Source organism: Lytechinus variegatus, chromosome 14 (genome assembly GCF_018143015.1).
Source record: "Lytechinus variegatus isolate NC3 chromosome 14, Lvar_3.0, whole genome shotgun sequence".
Lineage (NCBI taxonomy): Eukaryota > Metazoa > Echinodermata > Echinoidea > Temnopleuroida > Toxopneustidae > Lytechinus > Lytechinus variegatus.
In genome coordinates, this window is record NC_054753.1 from 1,074,693 (window position 1) to 1,094,193 (window position 19,501).

The following is a 19,501-nucleotide window of genomic DNA, read 5'->3' on the forward strand; positions in this document are numbered from 1 at the left end:
TTATATATATCTCCTACTGGAGTGAACACTGTATGTTTTGGACAATTCAATTATGATTTCCCTTTCAAAGATACATTGATATTGTCTCTACAAATTGATATTCTTTTTCATTTTTTTTTAAATATCCATATGAAGTACACATATTACAGTTAAGGTTTCTTTAAAACAAGTCCTATCCAACGTTGGCTAAGGCCTTTAAGCTGGATATTGAAAAATAAATAATGACATTTTGGTTTTAATTCAAATAACACAAATGCTACTATGCTTAAAAAATATTACTGCATAACATAGCATGTACGACAAACGTATCCAATATTTCTTAGAGTAAATATAACGTTAAATAATTCAGTCTGAGATGAGATTGTTTTTTCCGGCAATCATGGACAAATCACTATCAATCCCCACTGAGACTTTGGTGACATAATTTCTACAAGATAACGGTTGCTAGATATTGTTCTTTCCTCATGCCCGTTATTCACTTTCCCCGCGTCGATGGTGTCCTTAACTTCCCTGGGGAAATTTGCATTCTCTCAAACGAAACAAGGAAAATCTCATTCCACGTGACACTGATCGATTTTTGATTGTCAATTTACGTTTCCAATTTGTTTCATAGATCACCCTTTAGTGGTAAAATTGTTTTGCACAGAGGAAAGGATACGACATCTCTTGTGAACCTACTTACATGACTTTCACCGGAAGCCCTTTTTAAGAGCCAAGAATTCAAGAAGAAAAATTGTTAACGTGGTACTTGATAAAGTGAAAATGAGGCGACTTTATTTTTTTTTTTTGGGGGGGGGTACTCCGCAGGATCTGCTTGTTCGAGATGATCTGCAGTGGATCATAAAATCAGGCAAGAATATTTCTTTCATTTATTTTTTATTTTAAACGCACATCATCCTCTTCAAATTGATACGTAATCCATCCTCTCTCAAGCTTGAATTATATTCTCCTTATTCTTCTTCTATAACACATTTCTATTCCTTTCTCTAATATTCTGTTCCTCTTGTCCATTCTATACATCTCAATCCTTCACACACACACACACCCACTCTTTCTCTATCTGCCTCGAATTGTTTCGCTCTTCCATCCTCTCACGAATTCCCTTCCTCTTCTACTAAAACATACACACTCTCGTTTCTGGTTCCTTTTTTTAAATCTTCTTTTCACTTTTTTCCGTGCAAAAACATATACACACACACACACACAGACGCTCGCACCTACCATCGCATTACTAACACACACATGGACACGCTCACACACACACACACACTGTCCATGTAACTTCTACCCTTTCTTTTCAACTCTCCCTACCATGCCCTTTTCTCTGATTTCGGGCTCTTCGTTATATTATAATCCATCATCTTCTGATCGAAATGGATGAGTCGCCGACAATTTGCAGACAAGGAGATATGGCTCTCGGGTGTCGCCATACTTCTCACGTTTGCTTCCCACTGCAGTCTATGCCACATTTAATCACTTCCATAATCCTTTATCTTCGTTAATATCATAAATTAATGATGTATGATGCACATCGCTGTATATGTTCATATAAAGTTGGGAATTTCCCCCTTTTAAAACGTGTATGAACATAACATGACTCACATCGCTGGAATTGTTATTGAAAAATATTCCTTTGTATTCATTTTGCTGCATTTCATTTTAAGTCCTCATACTTTATGAAATTCTCTAGCAGCACACTTTCCGAATACTACTGGGTAAATATCACTTAGCGTCCCATTAACAATCTCCAATCAGCTTTATCAAATTCGAGACAAAATGAAAAAAGGGACAAGTCAGCTTTTGTATTCGACTTTGATTATAAAATGAATGATAACTTAAACAAGTGGAACGCTTCCGGCAGTCTCGCCTACATTACACAATGCGATATGTAGCAGCAGTGCTGCCTTTGAAAACAGCTGATGAATAATTATTCACAGTGGAAAACACTAATAATATAATAAACTATTATGTCCATTGACCCAAAATGACATTTGAGCATGATCATGTGACCTGTCCAATACAATCATTCATACTTGTCTATCATGTCTATGATTACCTTTATAACGATGTTTCATGAGCTAGATCTATAAACTTGCTAAGCTATGATGACAATTCCTCAAATAACCCGAAATTGACCCTTAATCTTGATCATGTGACCTGAAACTCAAGCATGATCTTCAGTAATATACTATTACCCTTATGTCTAAGTTTTATGAACTAGGACCATATGCTTTTGAAGTGATGACAACATTACAACAAGTGGAATGCCTCTGGCCGTCTCACCTGCATCACGCGGTTCAATATAGCAGCAGTGCTGACTTTGAATACTACTCTAACTCGCACAAGATGTTCAATGATACATGGTTACTCTTATGTCCACTTTTTATGAACTAGACCAATAAACTTACAGAGATATGATGGTTATTCAACAAAAAACCCAACATGGCCAAAGTTCATTGACCTTACATGACCTTTGACCTTGATCATGTGACCTGAAGCTCGAACAGGATGTTCAGTGATACTTGATTACTCTTATGTACAAGTTTCATGAATCAGATCCATAAACTTTCAAAGTTATGATGGTAATTCAACAGATACACCCAATTCGGCCAAAGTTCATTGACCTTTGACCTTGGTCATGTGACCTGAAACGCGCACAGGATGTTCAGTGATACTTGATTACTCTAATGTCCAAGTTTAATGAACTAGACCAATAAACTTTCAAAGTTATGATGGTAATTCAACAGATACCCCCGATTCGGCCAAAGTTCATTGACCCTAAATGACCTTTGACCTTAATCATGAGACCTGAAACTTGCACAAAATTTTCAGTGATGCTTGATTACTATTATGTCTAAGTTTCATGAATCAGATCCATAAACTTTCAAAGTTATGATGGGAATTCAACAGATATCCCCAATTCGGCCAAAGTTCATTGACCCTAAATGACCTTTGACCTTGGTCATGTGACGTGAAACTCATGCAGGATGTTCAGTGATACTTGATTAACCTTATGTCCAAGTTTCATGAACTAGGTCCATATATTTTCTAAGTTATGATGACATTTCAAAAACTTAACCTCAGGTTAAGATTTCGATGCTGATTCCTCCAACATGGTCTAAGTTCATTGACCCTAAATGACCTTTGACCTTGGTCATGTGACATGAAACTCTAATAGGATGTTCAGTAATACTTGATTAACCTTATGGCCAAGTTTTATTAACTAGGTCCATATACTTTCTAAGTTATGACATCATTTCAAAAACTTAACCTCAGGTTAAGATTTGATGTTGACGCCGCCGCCGCCGCCGCCGCCGTCGGAAAAGCGGCGCCTATAGTCTCACTTTGCTTCGCAGGTGAGACAAAAACTTTGCCTTGGTTAAAATTTCAATGTTGACGACGACGCCGCCGTCGCCCCCGTCGGAAAAGCGGCGCCTGTAGTCTCGCTCTGCTATGCAGGCAAGACATAAAGGTCTCTTGATTCATCAAGATAACGGCATTACAGCTCTATCGAAATCGATTTTGTAGAAGATGCTGTGTAAAGTAGGCCCATTGACTAATGAATTGCACAATATTTCTATTTTAAAAAATAGCAAAATTTCATTTTTGCTGCAAATGATCTTTAATACAAAAATGCACATGTATTTGGTTCTGTGTCGATGTTATAAAATATTTATCTAATTTTTGATCAAATGTGAAGTGGAAATGATACTTAAGAGGAAACATTGTATAGACAAGGGGGATAGATGGGCTTATTTAGAAGAATAATATCATGACATATCCCCAGTTATCATCAAGTCATTTGAAAATGACTTGATATGATATGACTTGATATGATTGTGACTAGACCATTCATTACTTTAGAACGAAATCAAATATATATTTACCATCTGCTTTCGCAATTGAAATTTTATGCTTCACTTGTCGTTTGACACTTATTGATAGTTCATGCAAGCTATAAAAAGCATAATAATTATACTTGCTTATATAGCGCTTAATACTTACTTTGTCAGAAGTCTCTAAGCGCTCTACAGTATATGCAGCATAATTACCCTGGCTTTAGCAGTGCAGCTGTTACGCGCGCTGCGTTTCAAGGAATAAATTCCTGCCAGGTACCCATTTACCTCACCTGGGTTGAGTGTAGCACATTGTGGATGGCATTGAATTTTATGATAAAAATGAAATGTATTCAGAATATGTTACCTCTGCCATTTTTACCTCTGCCATTTTCCACCGAGCCGGGACTTAAATATAGCCCCCACCTTTTCAATAAGCGTATACAAAATGTTTAAAATTGCCTTATTGTGATTTTCTCTTTTACACATTCGACCCAAAGTAACCCCAACACAAAATTAAAACGGGTTTGACGCAGAAAAGAAATGAATATCGTTCAATGGATCCGCACAATGGTATGCAAATCACAATAAAACAGGGAAATTGAGATCAATCTTGTATGGAAGAAGATCATTGCCTGGTACAATGAACTGTTCATTGTACCTTGTAGAAATAATCCTGTAGCAGCTTGTCTTTCTTTCATAGAGCCGAACTAGAATATGTGTGCAATCTGTTGGCATAGTCATAGCCTGTATTTATTTATTAAAACATCTTTCAACAGGATAAAACATTAATCAGCTCGCAGTCTGTTTCACATAATGGTCCTGCCTAAAGAAAATATACACATATTAAACGAAAAGATTACAAATAATTAGGAGAACATGTAATTATATACAGCAAAACTGAAAAAAAAATAATAAAAATGAAACATCAGAAAAAAGAAAAAAAATGCAAGATTTATCTCATAGTAAGATAAAGAAGTGAAAATTAATTGGATAATAGAATTGTATCCTTCATCATGGTTATCAAAATGGCCTACGAAATGGTAGGCGCTTGTTTTATTAGATATATCTAAATGTTTTGACACAATTAATCATGAAATGTTGTTATTTAAATTAGAAAAGTATGGAGTATCAGGTACAGAACTTATGTGGTTCAAAAGTTACTTAACAAACCGGAAGCAATCAGTAAGATGTCATGGTAAACTGTCAAACCCTATTGATTTAACAGTTGAAATTCCACAGGGGGGAGTATTAGGCCCGGATTTATTTTTGATATTTATAAATGATATTGTACAATGCATTTCGACTGCTGTTTGTAATATTTTTGCTGATGATGTTATTGTGTATATTTCCGATTCTAAATTAAGTAATATTCAACGTGATTTACAGGTATGTTTACATGAAATTGATAAGTGGTATAATGACAATTGCTTAAAGATCAATATTACTAAAACAAATATTATGCTTATTTCAACTCGTTATTCAAAAAACAAAGGAAAATTGGATATAAAGCTAAATGGTGAGCAACTTAAACAAGTTAATTCTGTAAGATATTTAGGTGTTGAAGTTGATAGTAATCTCATATGGATGTTCATGTCAAACATCTTTGTAGATCAATATCATTTAAGTTACATGCTTTAAGACATTTAAGTTCAACTCTTAAACCAGATTTACTGAATACGTTATATAAAACAACTATTCAGCCATGTATAGATTATGCTTGTTCTGTTTGGGGAAATTGTTCATTGAAAAATAGGGAACTTATTATAAGACTGCAAAGGCGAGCGGCACGTATTGTAATGAAAGAATATGATTTTTCTATTAGTTGTACAGATTTAATGAAGAAACTAAAATGGCAATCTTTTGATACAAGGAGGGATTATTTTTTATGTATTTTAGCTTACCAATGTATATATGGACTTGCCCCTATTAGACTATGTAATGATATTGAACTATTTATTGATAGACATGGAATGTATACACGTAACGCTGATTCACTGAATGCTGTATTACCTAAGCCAAATATTGAAAGTTTCAGTAGACTGATTTAAATTTAGTGCAATAAAGACATGGAACTCCTTGCCAAATGAACTCCAGAATATTTCTAACCTCCTACATTTCAAGAGATCGTACAAAAACAAGTATTTTTAAACTGACAGTAGACTGATTTTTTATCCATATTTTATTGTATAGTTGATTGTATAGTTAATTCTGTATTATGTTGTTGCACTCCTTTCTTTCCCCTCACTCTCGCTCTCTCTCTCTCTCTCTCTACTTCTGCCATTTACTTAAACACATTATCTCTGTCTTACCTCTCTCCATTTTCCTGCTCTATTTCTTTTTGTGCAACTTTTATTGTAAATTAAGTATACCCAGTATTTTAACTCAATTAAGTTTTTATGCATTTTTATTGTTGTTTGATATTTTTATGTAACAGGACCGTGTTGAAAAACAGTGTATTTTATCTGAACATGTTATCCTGTATAAAGATGTTTTAATAAATAAATAAATGGGACGCAGCACTGAAATTATGTCAAAGGCAGTCAAAATACAAAAAAAAAACGCATTGATAGGAATACAACTTTACACAACGTTTGAACACCATTTACCCAAAATACAAAATAAGGAAAAATATCAAAGTTCCCTATCATTTTCTTCAGTGGTAATTGGCCACTTAAATCCTTTTTTTAAAATGTCCTGTCGTTTTAGACAAAAATGTAGTATTTAGTATACGTAAATATTCGTAAATACATACATATATGTGTGTTTTAAGATATGAATTTCATGAAAAAATAACATCCCACCCATGAAATGAATTACTCTTGTTATCTATTAAAGTAAACACGCTACACTTCGTTATCACCGAAAAATATTAGAATTTACTTCGATTTGCTCATGGAGCGTATCTGCTGGTGCCTGCAGGATCTTTATTAAGAATGTTTAAATCAAATGAAATCCCGTCGTTTTTTAAGTTAAAAGCGTGTTGTCACAATGATTTTCAAATAATCTCGCACAGAAAATCAAAGGAAATGTGTTATTGGTGCGAAATTAGCAAAACAACCAGGGTGAATTTAAGCACTATCTAAAGCACTGTGTAGGGAAATTGTTAAATGGATGAGGATAGCACTTAATAAATGATGTGAGTGCGTAGCGCGAGCTGATATTTTTATTATTTTATCTTGGACCTGGGGATTCTAGGCCTAAGGACATTTTGTGATGATGATGACTTATCTTCCTATTTATCTTCCTAAGCTCGATAAGAATCTTGCCGATATTCCTTTCTGAAAAAGGGACAATTTATAGTTATAAGGAATTCATGAAAATGTTATTATCATATTTATTAATGTAATAAGCCTAATGAGAGAGTATTTTTTTTATTTTACATTTAGGCCTGAAAACTTTATATTTAAGCACATTTGTAATCATGAATGGATCATGAGTTGATATTTTAACAATTAAAATTAATAATTAAACCGAAAATTTAGTATAGTGACAAGCATTTTTGTTTAATCATTTTCCAAGTCTCCCCCTTACCTTATTTATTATTCACTCATCTCTCTCCTCTTATTTTTCCTTTTATTTTTTCTCCTTCCTTTCCCCTTCTTTTTCTTTTTATCCCCCTTTTTATTTTTTGGCTCCGCCGATAGCGGGGGGGGGGGGGTGGGCCCCTGCCCCTGGATCCGCCTACGCGCGTGACACCTGTGGATCGTGTAGTTGTCAAATAATTCTCAACTGCTGCGTTTCAGTGACTTCAAAGAAAAACAATGATTGAAATATTACTATGGCGTCAATACACACCCTTTCGGCATTTGCAAATGCATTTCCTTTCTACTCGCTCTTCACGCAAAGATCTCCATGCGCTGGTACATTTAAATGGGAGTGGGTGGACCGGTTCTTTAGCATCAATGAATATCGTATAAAGATTCTTTAAAATGACGACCCTCCCTCCAGTATTCGGAACCATTTTACCGCAATAATGACCGGTAGTTACACAAAAGTGCATTGATTTCATCCAGGTAGACCAAACGATTGCAAGACTGTGAACACCCATAGTTGTATTCATTGTTGCTTTTCAATAATAAATCGTTTCACTTGCTATAATTATGTTTCTCTTATCATGTAATGAGCATAGTTAGTACCACCATGGACCTGGTACCATAAATGCCTACCAGGCTCAGAAAATAGAATACTAGCGAATATATATGATGAATCATAACAGTTCAAGGCTAAGGAAAATATCTTTCTCCCTCTCTCTCGCATGCACCATTACTCATTATTAAGAGTATGACACTCACAATGTGTTAGGTACAAGACAATCTCAAGAAGATACACGTATTTACAAAATTCGTGCATGTAGTGTATTATGATGATAACATTACACGTTTATTTCGATCGTTTTGCTCTCTTTATATCTAAATCAAATCTTTTTTCTGAAGCACATAGCACCCGTACCGTCATAAAATGAGGAAGCAAATTGACACCAGTATATTATTTTTTAGGATATTCTCCAAACGAAAGAACGTTATTTTACAAAAGAACACAATGGTCTAAAAAATCGATGAAATTCACGTCTTCCACTTTGTTAAGATGAATAATGACCAAACCACACCTAAATTATGTGTTTTTTATCTTTGGGTATTTATTGGCAGTATAGAAATAATATAACCGTATATCCATGATAGGGAATTATTTTATTACACCGACTCAGCAAAATATAAACAGTCCATGCATCAACCAAGTTCGTGTATCGATCCCATTAAAAAGAAAAAAAAATCATAAAAGCTTGTCGAAAACTCGAAAAGGAATCATTTCGCATTGTCTACTCGATGCACGTAAAATCAGGAGGGGGGGGGAGGGGCTACATATTCTGCTATCGTTTTAATTCACCCCCTTTCCTTCATCTTCTTCATTGGCTCTAATATAACATTCCATTCAATACACGTAGATGCTTTCCATGCTAAAATTGTGAAAAGATATTCTGACGGGACAGTCATGAGCTCGAGACGCATAACACACCTGGGCATGACAAAGAACGGAATACCAGATCCCAGACAAAACACATGTATGGTTATGAATAATTTACATCATAACACCCCCCCCCCCCCCCCTCTTCCGTCACCCTTCCATCACCTAAACCACCGAGTGAAATTAAGCATTGTTACGGCAGTTCAGCCGCGATAATCCCCGACCTTAGGGTAATGGCATTGAATCTAAGCGCTTTCTATAGTTGCTCAACTTAAATGCCGCCCGCGGCGTGTGAAGGGTTAAACACATCTCATTTTCGATTCCATACCAGAAGCGTATTGTTGCGCCTTCCCCCGAAAATAAAAATCAACATCAATATTCAATATGCCATTTATTGTGATCCAAACAGATTAAAGTCGTAGGTTGACTGCCTCTAGCTAATATTTTCAATTTCATTTTAGGTAACTATAAACAATTTTGGATCTCTCACATTGAAGATGTGCACTTTCGGTACCGGATAAAAGAACGTAAAAAAAGTGTGAAAACGTTGCATGGCCAGGTATTGGGTATATTAGCTTCTTAAAATAAAAAATAAAATGCATACACAGAAATTGTCTTGCAACTTAGTTTCCTTGCTCAATGTTCTTTGAATGGGAACACGATTTATAGCTCATGAAAAAAGAAAATTCATCCGTTAGGTCTTTGATGTTAATCAGTGTGTCAAAGAGAAAATTAAAACATCAACCACCTCCCCGGGGTGAAATGTAACGCCAATGTAACAAAATATGCGTTGAGATCTTTACATAATATGAAATTGAATCTAAAATGAGATTGAATTCCATGATGGCACGCTCCAGGCAACCTTGTAAATCGGCTAATGCTATGTTTGTGCATGTATGAGATATGATAATACTACTTGGAATACTTCGACAATTTTTTTTATTTCCTTTCTATAAGAATACATCCCATTGTATTATTTCGCTTCTTTGCCTTTTGAATGGAGCATATTTCCACCATTTTGGGAAAGTCTGCTAGAATTGCCCACCTACGCTTTCGTTTGTGAAGGAATCGCCCGGGAGAAATCAAGACCCATTTTTCAATTGTAGATTCTCCTGCCAAGGCCGCGCAAATGACGTTTACTTTTGTTTGACCCAATTCGTCTAAACACCCAAAATACCAGCTCTCTTTCAGAACGGCGCATGTGCTGGGGTTTAACAAAAACATTTCAATTGCTTAGAAATACTATACTGATAAGATTTAGCCAAACGTAATCAAAGAAAGAATGTTTGAGACCCATTCTCACAGCCGTGGGAAAAAAAGTTAATATATCTCTTTTTTCAAGTTCAATCTTCATGTACGTGTTCGTTTAATTCAGTCCAACCAATTCTTGTGCATAATAAGAGTAGACATAATGGAAGATAAAAGAAAAATAGTTTGATATGTGTGATGTAGGGGAAGGAGGGGGGGGGCAGGACAGCATTAGGATCATTAGCGTACCTACGGGGGGGGGGGCAGAGGGCATTTTTTCTGTTACGAAATCCTTTATTTTTTGTTGAATACCTTTTTGTTTGCTTGTCAAATTTTTTGGCCCCCTCCCAGTGGAAAATCCTAGGTACGCCACTTAATAGGATATCATTTTTAATACTAGTAATTTGTTTTACTTGTCTTATAACTAGGTGGCACTAACAATCGTCTCCTTTTCTTTTTTTATTATCTTATTTCATTTTTAGTGGTAATAGTACGGAACAGCAATTAGACTTTAGTTTGCTCAGACTTGATCTTTGGGGAAAGATTGTAATATAAATATTAACTGTCAAATAGGAAAGAAAATTATTTATTCCATTTTCAGCGAAATACATATTTTGTTGAAAGGACTTAGGTTAACGCGATACATCAGATTGAACCATCATTTCAATTGAAACAAATAAATTTAATTATATAAATATTACTATACTACCATTATATACAATCAATAACGAAGTTGGCATGGCAAGTAAAAAAAAGTAAAGATTTATATTTGTGATTTTTTTAAGGGGGACGAACTAGAACAGGCTTGAATTTAGTGGGCTATTCAGAAAGATAATATTTTAAAGGATTTTCATTGAGCAAATATTATTTAAATTACATGTATATGGCACTTCGGTTGCACCAATGGTCGCGCTTTGACAGTAAAACCGTAATCAGGGGAGTGTTTCGTAAAAGGACTTGTCAGATGTTTTCAGACAGTTACTTTAGTAACAGTACCTCTCAGACAATCAGAAACAAGGAAAGTTTTCAGATCCTACATTGTTAGACAAGGTGTAGGATCTAATAACTCTGTATCCAGCGTTCGGATACGGAGGGGTAAGTGAGTTGTTTATAACAGTGGCGTACCTATCATTTTCACAGGGGGGGGGCAAATTCGTCCGCCCAAAAATTTGACAAGCAAAAAAAGGGTCTTCAACTATAAATATAGGATTTCGTACCAGAAAAAAAAATTGTCAAGCAATAAAAAAGGTCTTCAAGCTCGTCAGGAGGGGGGGGGGGGCAGGGATACGTCCCTTGCATGGGTTGTCACTCGTCGGGGGGGGGGGGGGTGGGCAGTATGCTAGTGGTACGCTAGTGGTGTATAACTTTATGCCTACTTCCAAGGTAAATTCACAGGTAAACATGTTGATAAAACGCATTCCAGATGTTCCAAGGTCATGTGGGGCGTATAAATATATCATAATTAGTTAAATTATGATTATTTAAAGCGGCATCACCAAAACAAAAGAAGGAAATTGAAATAGAAAGCTCCGTGACTTATTGCTTGGACAGTATAATTATCTAATACATTGATTTTTTTCCATATCTCTCTTTATTATGTTTATAAAAACCTCCTTCATTTGCTTTATTCTCTTTCTCGCTCTCTCATCCACTCCCTCCCTATATTACTGTCTGTCTCGCTCCCTCTTTCATCTTCCAATACGAGTGTCTTGCTCTTGTCACAATCATGTACAACAGATGATCGTCGTTATTTTTACATAAAAAGCCCAAACGGCGAGGACTTTCTCGAAGAGTGTCAAATTATCAATATCGACTGAAGTCAAAGACACATTTTCATCGAAATCCATTCGACCTGGATATATAACATACAAGAGGAACATATCTAACGACCCCACCCCCCCCCCCAACAATGCTAGGGTGTCCATTCCATCTTAGAAACTCCCAGTGCAAACATTTAGCCGTGGTTGATAGAAAGATACGGTATGTAAAACTATGAAAATCTATATAAAACTTACGCATGCAATACATGATTATCTAATAGTCATTATTATTACTTGATAACATCTTCAAAATGGTATTCTTTTTTGTTTACCCGTAGGTGCTCTTAACTGCGTTAATTTCTATAGATAATCGATGTATATTATGTAACAGTTACAGACCAAATCAGCCAGAAAACGGATATAAGGATAACAACGTAAGATAAAACACCAAATCCCTGCAAACATCAGGAGATAATGTGAAGAATTTTCATCATACCCTACCTTTTCTGCTCTTTGTCACGAGAACGATGATGAGAAGGAGAACGAAGAAGAGAACGATGAGGAGAAGGAAGAGGAGGAATTTTTCCAGGGTGGTGCGCTTTTTCACACACTTAACACCATGAGCCCTAATCGATGTAGGTTTGCCTCTTGAGTTTGTGCTGTTGGCTGTCTTTTTCCCAGGCTCCTCCACGGCAACAGACATGTACTCGGTTTCCTTTTCATCTCCCATTTTTTTATCCACCCAGGTAAGGTTCCTAATGCAGCGATGTCGTTACAGGTAAATCGGGTACCTTGCAAGGTGCTTCACCCACGCATGGAGGAGCGGCAGGAGAGCAAAGACGAGTAATAATAGTCCTATTTACCCCACGTGTTCGAGTGTTTGGTTATGTATATGTGATTTGCTCCCAACCCGCCAGCCATACCATACATTCATAGCATCACACTGCAGCTGGCATGTACAATCTCACGCTTGCGCACCGTTATCAGGTTGAGTTGTCAAATCGCAGTCCCCTAAACTCCGCCGCGAGGGGTAAGCATAAAGTGATAAGGCTTGCGGTGGTGCTTCCGAGCTTTAAATGACTCCTCCGAGCAGTAGCTCAACATCAGATTACTTCATGATCTACTAAAGACGAAGACCCCTTCTCCCAGGGTACCATCGGTTTTTACTTTTTTTTATAGAGCCAACGGCCGTAAGAATTAACTCAAAGTGAATAATTCTGCATTCCTACCTCGCGTCTTTCATTTTGTCAGGTTTGCTATCCTTTGGCATGAAATGTAACACTGTACGTGCTTTTAGCGTATATTTCAGATTTTCGCTCCACCACGATGCCGTCTCCGGAATATCTGACGGGAAATGGAGAATAAAAGCGTCACTTGCTTTTCAGTCTGCTCACATGGCGTAAAATTTGACTTCTACAATTCGTTAAGAAAAATGCAGGTATTTCCGATAAAGAATCAAGAGAGGTATTCGCAACGGTACATGAGATCGAAATGCAGCATTCGATTCCATTCATAAAATATCAAAAGTGCAATAGTCACAGCAACCGCGACCCTTTTTAGAATGTGGTTTGTCAAATAGAGTTGAATGTTTTATATGCAACGCACAGATTTGCCGGATCACCTTTTACAAAGATTATGTCTTTCAGCATCCCAGACTAGGAAGGTGATTATATCCACTTGATTTTACACGGCTATCGGAGCGCGAAATTAAAGACCTGTCTTTTAGTGTTTCTCCGGTGAACGCTGAGCACAGACTGATTGATGCAGTCGGTGGGTAGTAATATTTTAAGGGCATGAGAATGAAGGAGTGTTTGTTTTCGGTGAGATGAAGGGGGGGGGGTTACTAACCAGTCGTGGGTATACACTATATCATGAAGAAAGTCCCCGGCGAATCGATACCAGTCAAGCGAGTGATCGGCTGGTGAACTATAGCTCTCGTGATACACTTTTGCCCTTCCATCCATTCGTAGGCGTGAAATGCGATAATGTAGCATGGATTCAGAATTCGGACGATGCATCCCTTTTCAGCTTTCATATATGCCCTTCCCTAGTGCCTTTTAAAATCAATTCCACTCGGATTGATCTCAAGCTATTACTTTGATGAAGTGAGTTAATAGCATCGTGTAATTTACAATAAACACCCACGATTTTAAAACAAACCCTTGGGCTAAATCTGGATTAATGTCTCGTTACCAAGTGCAATATACGATATGAGTGTTCCCATTGGCGTGGCCGGAAGATGACACACTGAAAGCATGATGACTAGATGATTTACTTTTAATGCAGCCCTAGAGCGCATACGCCTACACGCATACGCGTGGAGCTTTGTGGCCCAGTGGATTCTTCGGACATTGAAACATAGGGTCGTGGGTTCGAATCCCAGCCGTGGCGTAATTTCCTTCAGCAAGAAACTGATCCACAGTGTACTGCACTCAACCCAGGTGAGGTAAATGGGTACCGGTAGGAAGTCATTCCTTAAAAAGCTGTGTGCGCTATGAACGCCTAGCTTAGCCGGGTAATCTAGGAGCGCCTTGAGCACCTAACAAGGTGGATATGTGCGCAATATAAATACTTGCAATCTAATACACACTGTGTGACTTAAGACATTTCAGAAATTAACATTTAGGTATGGTGTGATGCGCGTATCACTGAGCACCTGCGTGAGGAAATTCATTGTCTTAATAAAATATCTAGACAGGGTTTTTTAACGCACTGACTAGATTTATTTTTCCCTGCTAGATACTACTCCACCTGAAGGTCAACTCCTTTTTCTTTCTGGTCGTGGTTTCGAAAGTGGAAAAGACAACACTTATTCCGAAAAGAACCCTCTATTAGTTGACAATCAAACAGGGTCATCAGTGAAGATGGTTGATTCGTTCACTATCTTGTTGTTGGTGTAGACGCTAAACAGTACGGGTACAAGAGCACTGCCATGTGGTAGGTCATTACTGCGATTCCTCTTTCAGATGGATATGTCGTTTTAATTGAAGAAAACGTCTGTTTTCCAGGAACAGATGGATCGCTCTAATAAAGGCCTAGTAATCGCAGGATCCATATCGCCGAGCCGAGAATTATTGAAAATCAACTTGTTTAAGGAGGGGATTGTTTATATGTCTCTCTCAATACGAAGTAATTAAAATTTTGCTCTATACTTAATTTCTATTTGAAATTGCCCTTGGTTTCAACTGTATGACATTAGTATTTTTTTCATTGTTCAACTCTATTATCATGCCTGACTTCGAACACTTTAGTCAAATTAATCACGACTATTCATATGTATCTTATATATCTATATAGATGTATATAAGTTTTATTTCTTTCCAAATTGGGTTTTTTTACCAAGTTTTGTGGCATGGTTGACACCTGAAAAACATCGTTGCGCATTTCTATCTTCATTAAGTAACATATTTTTGTAATCATTTTGGGGAATTTACAAGTTAGGTTTGGTGGTATCATTTCCACGATATTTTCATCTCTTTTCTATATACTGTAAAAGGTAGGTTGATATTATTCATATTATCATCCACTTGCATTTTTTGTAGATTGATGAAATTTGATGGGGTGGGAATACCACGGCGGTTGTTGTCAAGACGGAAAACAGTTCTCGATGAGACACTGGAGTGTAAGTGTGGGGGTTGCACCTTTATTGACGAGATTTTACCACGCATTGGCGGTGGTATCGGAAAACGGGGAGGGGGGGGGGGGTAGCGTGCCCCTTGAATTTCATATTTGGTAGAGGCTATAGAACGGTTGTTCTCACCCCCCCCCCCTTCCCTCCGATCGTCGGACCAAAAAATCCATGAATTCGAAGCTCATGGTTGCTATAAGCAGCTTAAAAAATATGTGTGTGTGTGTGTGTGCGTGTGTATTTCTATTTTTTTCTTCAAAATTTACTCACACCCCTCCCATCTCTCCCAATCGTTCTCTTTTTTTATTTTTTACCCCTGATATATTACATTTTTCTTCTTATTATTGATAGGATTGGAAGTCAGAGTCAGTTCCGTTTCCCCTTAATATGTTTCCCTTAGACATGTCAGAAGACCAAACTCACTGTACACCCCTATATTGATGCGTGCTATTGAGGAAGAACGAGAGATACCAGACGAAGACATCCAAAACACGAGATGAATTTGCTTCCGCTCTCACTATCCCCTTTTATACTTTATGTTTTTTTTTCTTCATTCGACCCTTCAAGTGGTCGAAAGGAGAACCTGTCGTATGAATTCAGGAAATGAAGAAGATCGACCGGAAACGCGGTCCTTGACAATCGCATCATTATGGCAAACCCTAACGACATTATTCGAGAATATAAGGAATCCATCCGTGACAAATTAAGTTGTCCTTCTGAGCGGATACACGCAGACACGCACGGTCCACACACAAATAGCAGATATTGGAGTTTTACTAGGGTGTTCTTGCTCTAGATCGCATTTCCTGCGACCGAAAAGAAAGGGTCTTATACATTGAACCATTTCTAGCACTTTAGAATTGATTTGGGAAATTTTCCTTCTTAACGTTTTGTAGGGCATCATTTGGTAAATTTTCATTTTTAACACTCACTGCGATTGTGCTTCCATTATGCGGTTTAATTCAATTCTTATTACACACAATTCACTTGCCTCCTCCCATCTGTCGAGATTTTATTTGACTTTTATTGCATTGTAAAACATATTTTTTTAGAAAATCATATTTTGGTATAATACCGTCATTAAAAACAAAAAGTGTTCGAAGTGATTTGTATAGGGAACTCGCAGATGTGGCGGATGCTTTCATCGCCTTTCGACAATTTTATTTCAGACCTCCATTAGCTTCAATTATCCTCTGACCGCCAAATTCTTGCGGCGGGAGGTGTTTGGTACAGTGGACACAACCCACAGGACCAGTTCCTGATGTCTGCCGTATTCTGTAGGTCTATGAATTATTTCATTGACAGAATGGCGCCATATTTTCACTTGTATCAGAGAACAAACCACTGATCTTCAAAGTTGTTTAACGAAAAGAATACTAGCCTAGATAAGTTTTTTCGCCCTCTTAAGATGTAAAGTAAGGTTCGAACATTGCACGATTTGTGATGCTACCCTAGAAATACATTTTAAAGAATGTGAGACTTTTCTAGCGTAAAAGGTAAATCGTTGCACCTACTGTGCATGTACATCATGTAGGTGCCTCAATAACACTAAAAGGGTTCAAATCAAAGGTGCACATGTTTTGTTCATTTGCTGTTGTGCTACAAAATTCAGTGTTCTGTTCATGTTTATGACGTTCCATGATTGATATGAATCTGATAAAGGTGATATGACGGTCTCTGCACTACTTTCTGTTTAAAAAAGGAGTTATATGCTTCATACACGGCGCCGTAATTGGGGGAAATGATGACTAAACAAATAAGAGAATATCAAACTCAAAAGTTTTACACACACCCAAATTAACGTAACACTCACACACGCACACCAATTAGCATACCCACTTCCCTACACACCCACACACACTCCAAACACACTAATGCACGCAATCATATGCTCCATTGGTTCCTGTTGTCATTTCTGATTTCCATGAGTAGTGTATTGTTCGAGAGCTTGAAGGAGGATGCACGAGGGTGTGTGTGGGTGCGTGGGAGGGTGCGTGGGGGTGCATGTGTGTAGTCGACAGAAGGGAGACAAAGATTAAAAAGAAAGTAAGAGAAAGAGATGGGGAGATGGGAAAGAAGGGAGAGAATGTTGGGGCATGTTAAGGCAGACTCTGAATTTAAAGGTAGAATCCCCGGGTTCACTGCAATTAAAGACTGGACACCATTCGCGACAAAATAAATAAATAAATAAATAATAGGGGTGTTTTTCATCGGTAGATGGAGTATGCAATTTGCACCGATTGCCAGAGGACCGATGGTAAGCCCATCTGCGGATCCGAATACCCAATACCAACTGAACCCAACAAGTGACAAAATTAAAACACAACACAAGTAGTGCTTTCATCAGTTGCCCCCCACCCAGTTGCCTTTCCAAGTCCAGTCGTTGAATGAGATTAGAACCCCCGCGTTCATATGAAAATGAAAATGTTCACCTTAGCATATGCCTGTGGGAAAACTCGCATAAACATTTCGAACCTGCATGCTGGGGGCGCGGTTTTAAAATTCCATAATGACCATACAACTGTGATTATTTGCATGATCAGCCACCCTACCTTTGGCTCAGCCCCCCCCCCAAAAAACATTTGAAAACCGTTCCGCGGTCCCTGGCATGGACCGTTCTTTAGGTTTTCGCAGGTACTTTGTTGCGGAACGCATGTGTTTGGAGTGTTCAGATCTGGGGCATTTGTCCTAGAGACCTTGCCTTGAATCTTCTTTTAAGATACCTTTTTATTTCAGGACGATTTTCGCGGATGTTGTCCACTCTTCAAAGGCAGTGATCTCTCCACCCCCTCCCTCCGGGGTGGAATCTAACTTGAATGCCATGATACCTGCATATCAACAACAAAAAATGAAAGAAAGAAAAATAAAATCAGAATGAATTATATTTCTTAAATTTAAATTCCCCTTTTCGTTTCAATGTTTGTTGTAGCATCCCATTCGCTAAAAATAGCAAAATAAGCTCTGCCTCTCACTAGAACCATGAAGCTACCAGTTAGTTCCATGCTAGAACGCACTTTCGCACCCGCCCCTTTCTCTCTCACACATACACACACACACGCTATCAATATATGTTTCTCTCCCTTTCTTGCTCGATCCTCCTCTCTACATATTTCGCTGGTACCTTCTGTATTCACGACTGACATTCATGTTCCATTCATGTTCAACATCAACGAAATTCCCGCCTGGTAACTTCTTTAAGGAAATAATGAGGTCTTTCTTGGGTCTGTCTGGACACAAATTACGCATGTTATAGCAGAACCAGACCTTCCAGTAGTGGGAAAACCATCCAACATTTTCCATCATGAGCAGGGACAAAAAATGGACAGACACCATCTTACGATGATGTCCATGTACAGATCTCTACTGGGGTCTCTCCGTGTTCTGGTTGAGGGTTGAGTGCTTTTAAGTGCTCTTCAAATATTGACATGCTTCCTGAAGGGTCTGTAGCGCGCTTCTGTCATCATTCCATCTTCAGCTACATGTTGAAGAAAAGCCGCAGTCACACTCATGGTACCAGCTCCCTACCGACCAAAGCTTTCACGTTATTACCAATGACATGCCGGGGATCAGGTTTGCAATCGGTTTCGTTGGTGGGACTGTCGCAAAAACTAAGGGAACATTCCCTCCCGATAGTTATCAGCATGAAATCGTGCCTTCATATAAGAACCATCCCTCAGTGATAGTAATACTGATGGAATTAATAGTGTCATATAAGATTATAAGATCGTATATAAGATTGCCATATTGAACACTGTTCTTATTTGAAGGTAAGAATTTACTTCCAAAGGATGAAAGTTTATTTTAGTCACATTTTAGATGGGACACAAACTTATAAAAAATGATTCCATAAACATGAACAGGTGTCGTGGCCGAGTGGTCTGAGACACATGGAAGTTCGGGGGTCGCTCCCTAGCCACGGTACTTATGCAAAGTGCTCTCTTCCTTACATTCAATATGTCCAAATAAATGGGAATGCTCATTCGTGGTAACGTTGTGTGCAAATGATGTAGGACATACATGTATATGACTCCGCTAAGGATGTCCATACAGGCTGAAATTTGTTT

The 19,501-nt window shown here is 37.7% G+C and overlaps 1 protein-coding gene across 1 annotated transcript in view; it reads right to left on the bottom strand.

Moving 5' to 3' along the window:
* LOC121427657 (neprilysin-1-like) overlaps positions 1-13,618 on the bottom strand; it is a 59,713-nt gene extending 46,095 nt beyond the window's left edge. The window contains exon 1 of the mRNA XM_041624170.1: positions 12,311-13,618. Within this exon, the coding sequence (XP_041480104.1) occupies positions 12,311-12,539 (229 nt within the window). The 5' untranslated portion in view covers positions 12,540-13,618. The remainder of the gene's footprint in view (positions 1-12,310) is intronic.
* Between the last annotated feature and the right edge of the window lie 5,883 nt (positions 13,619-19,501).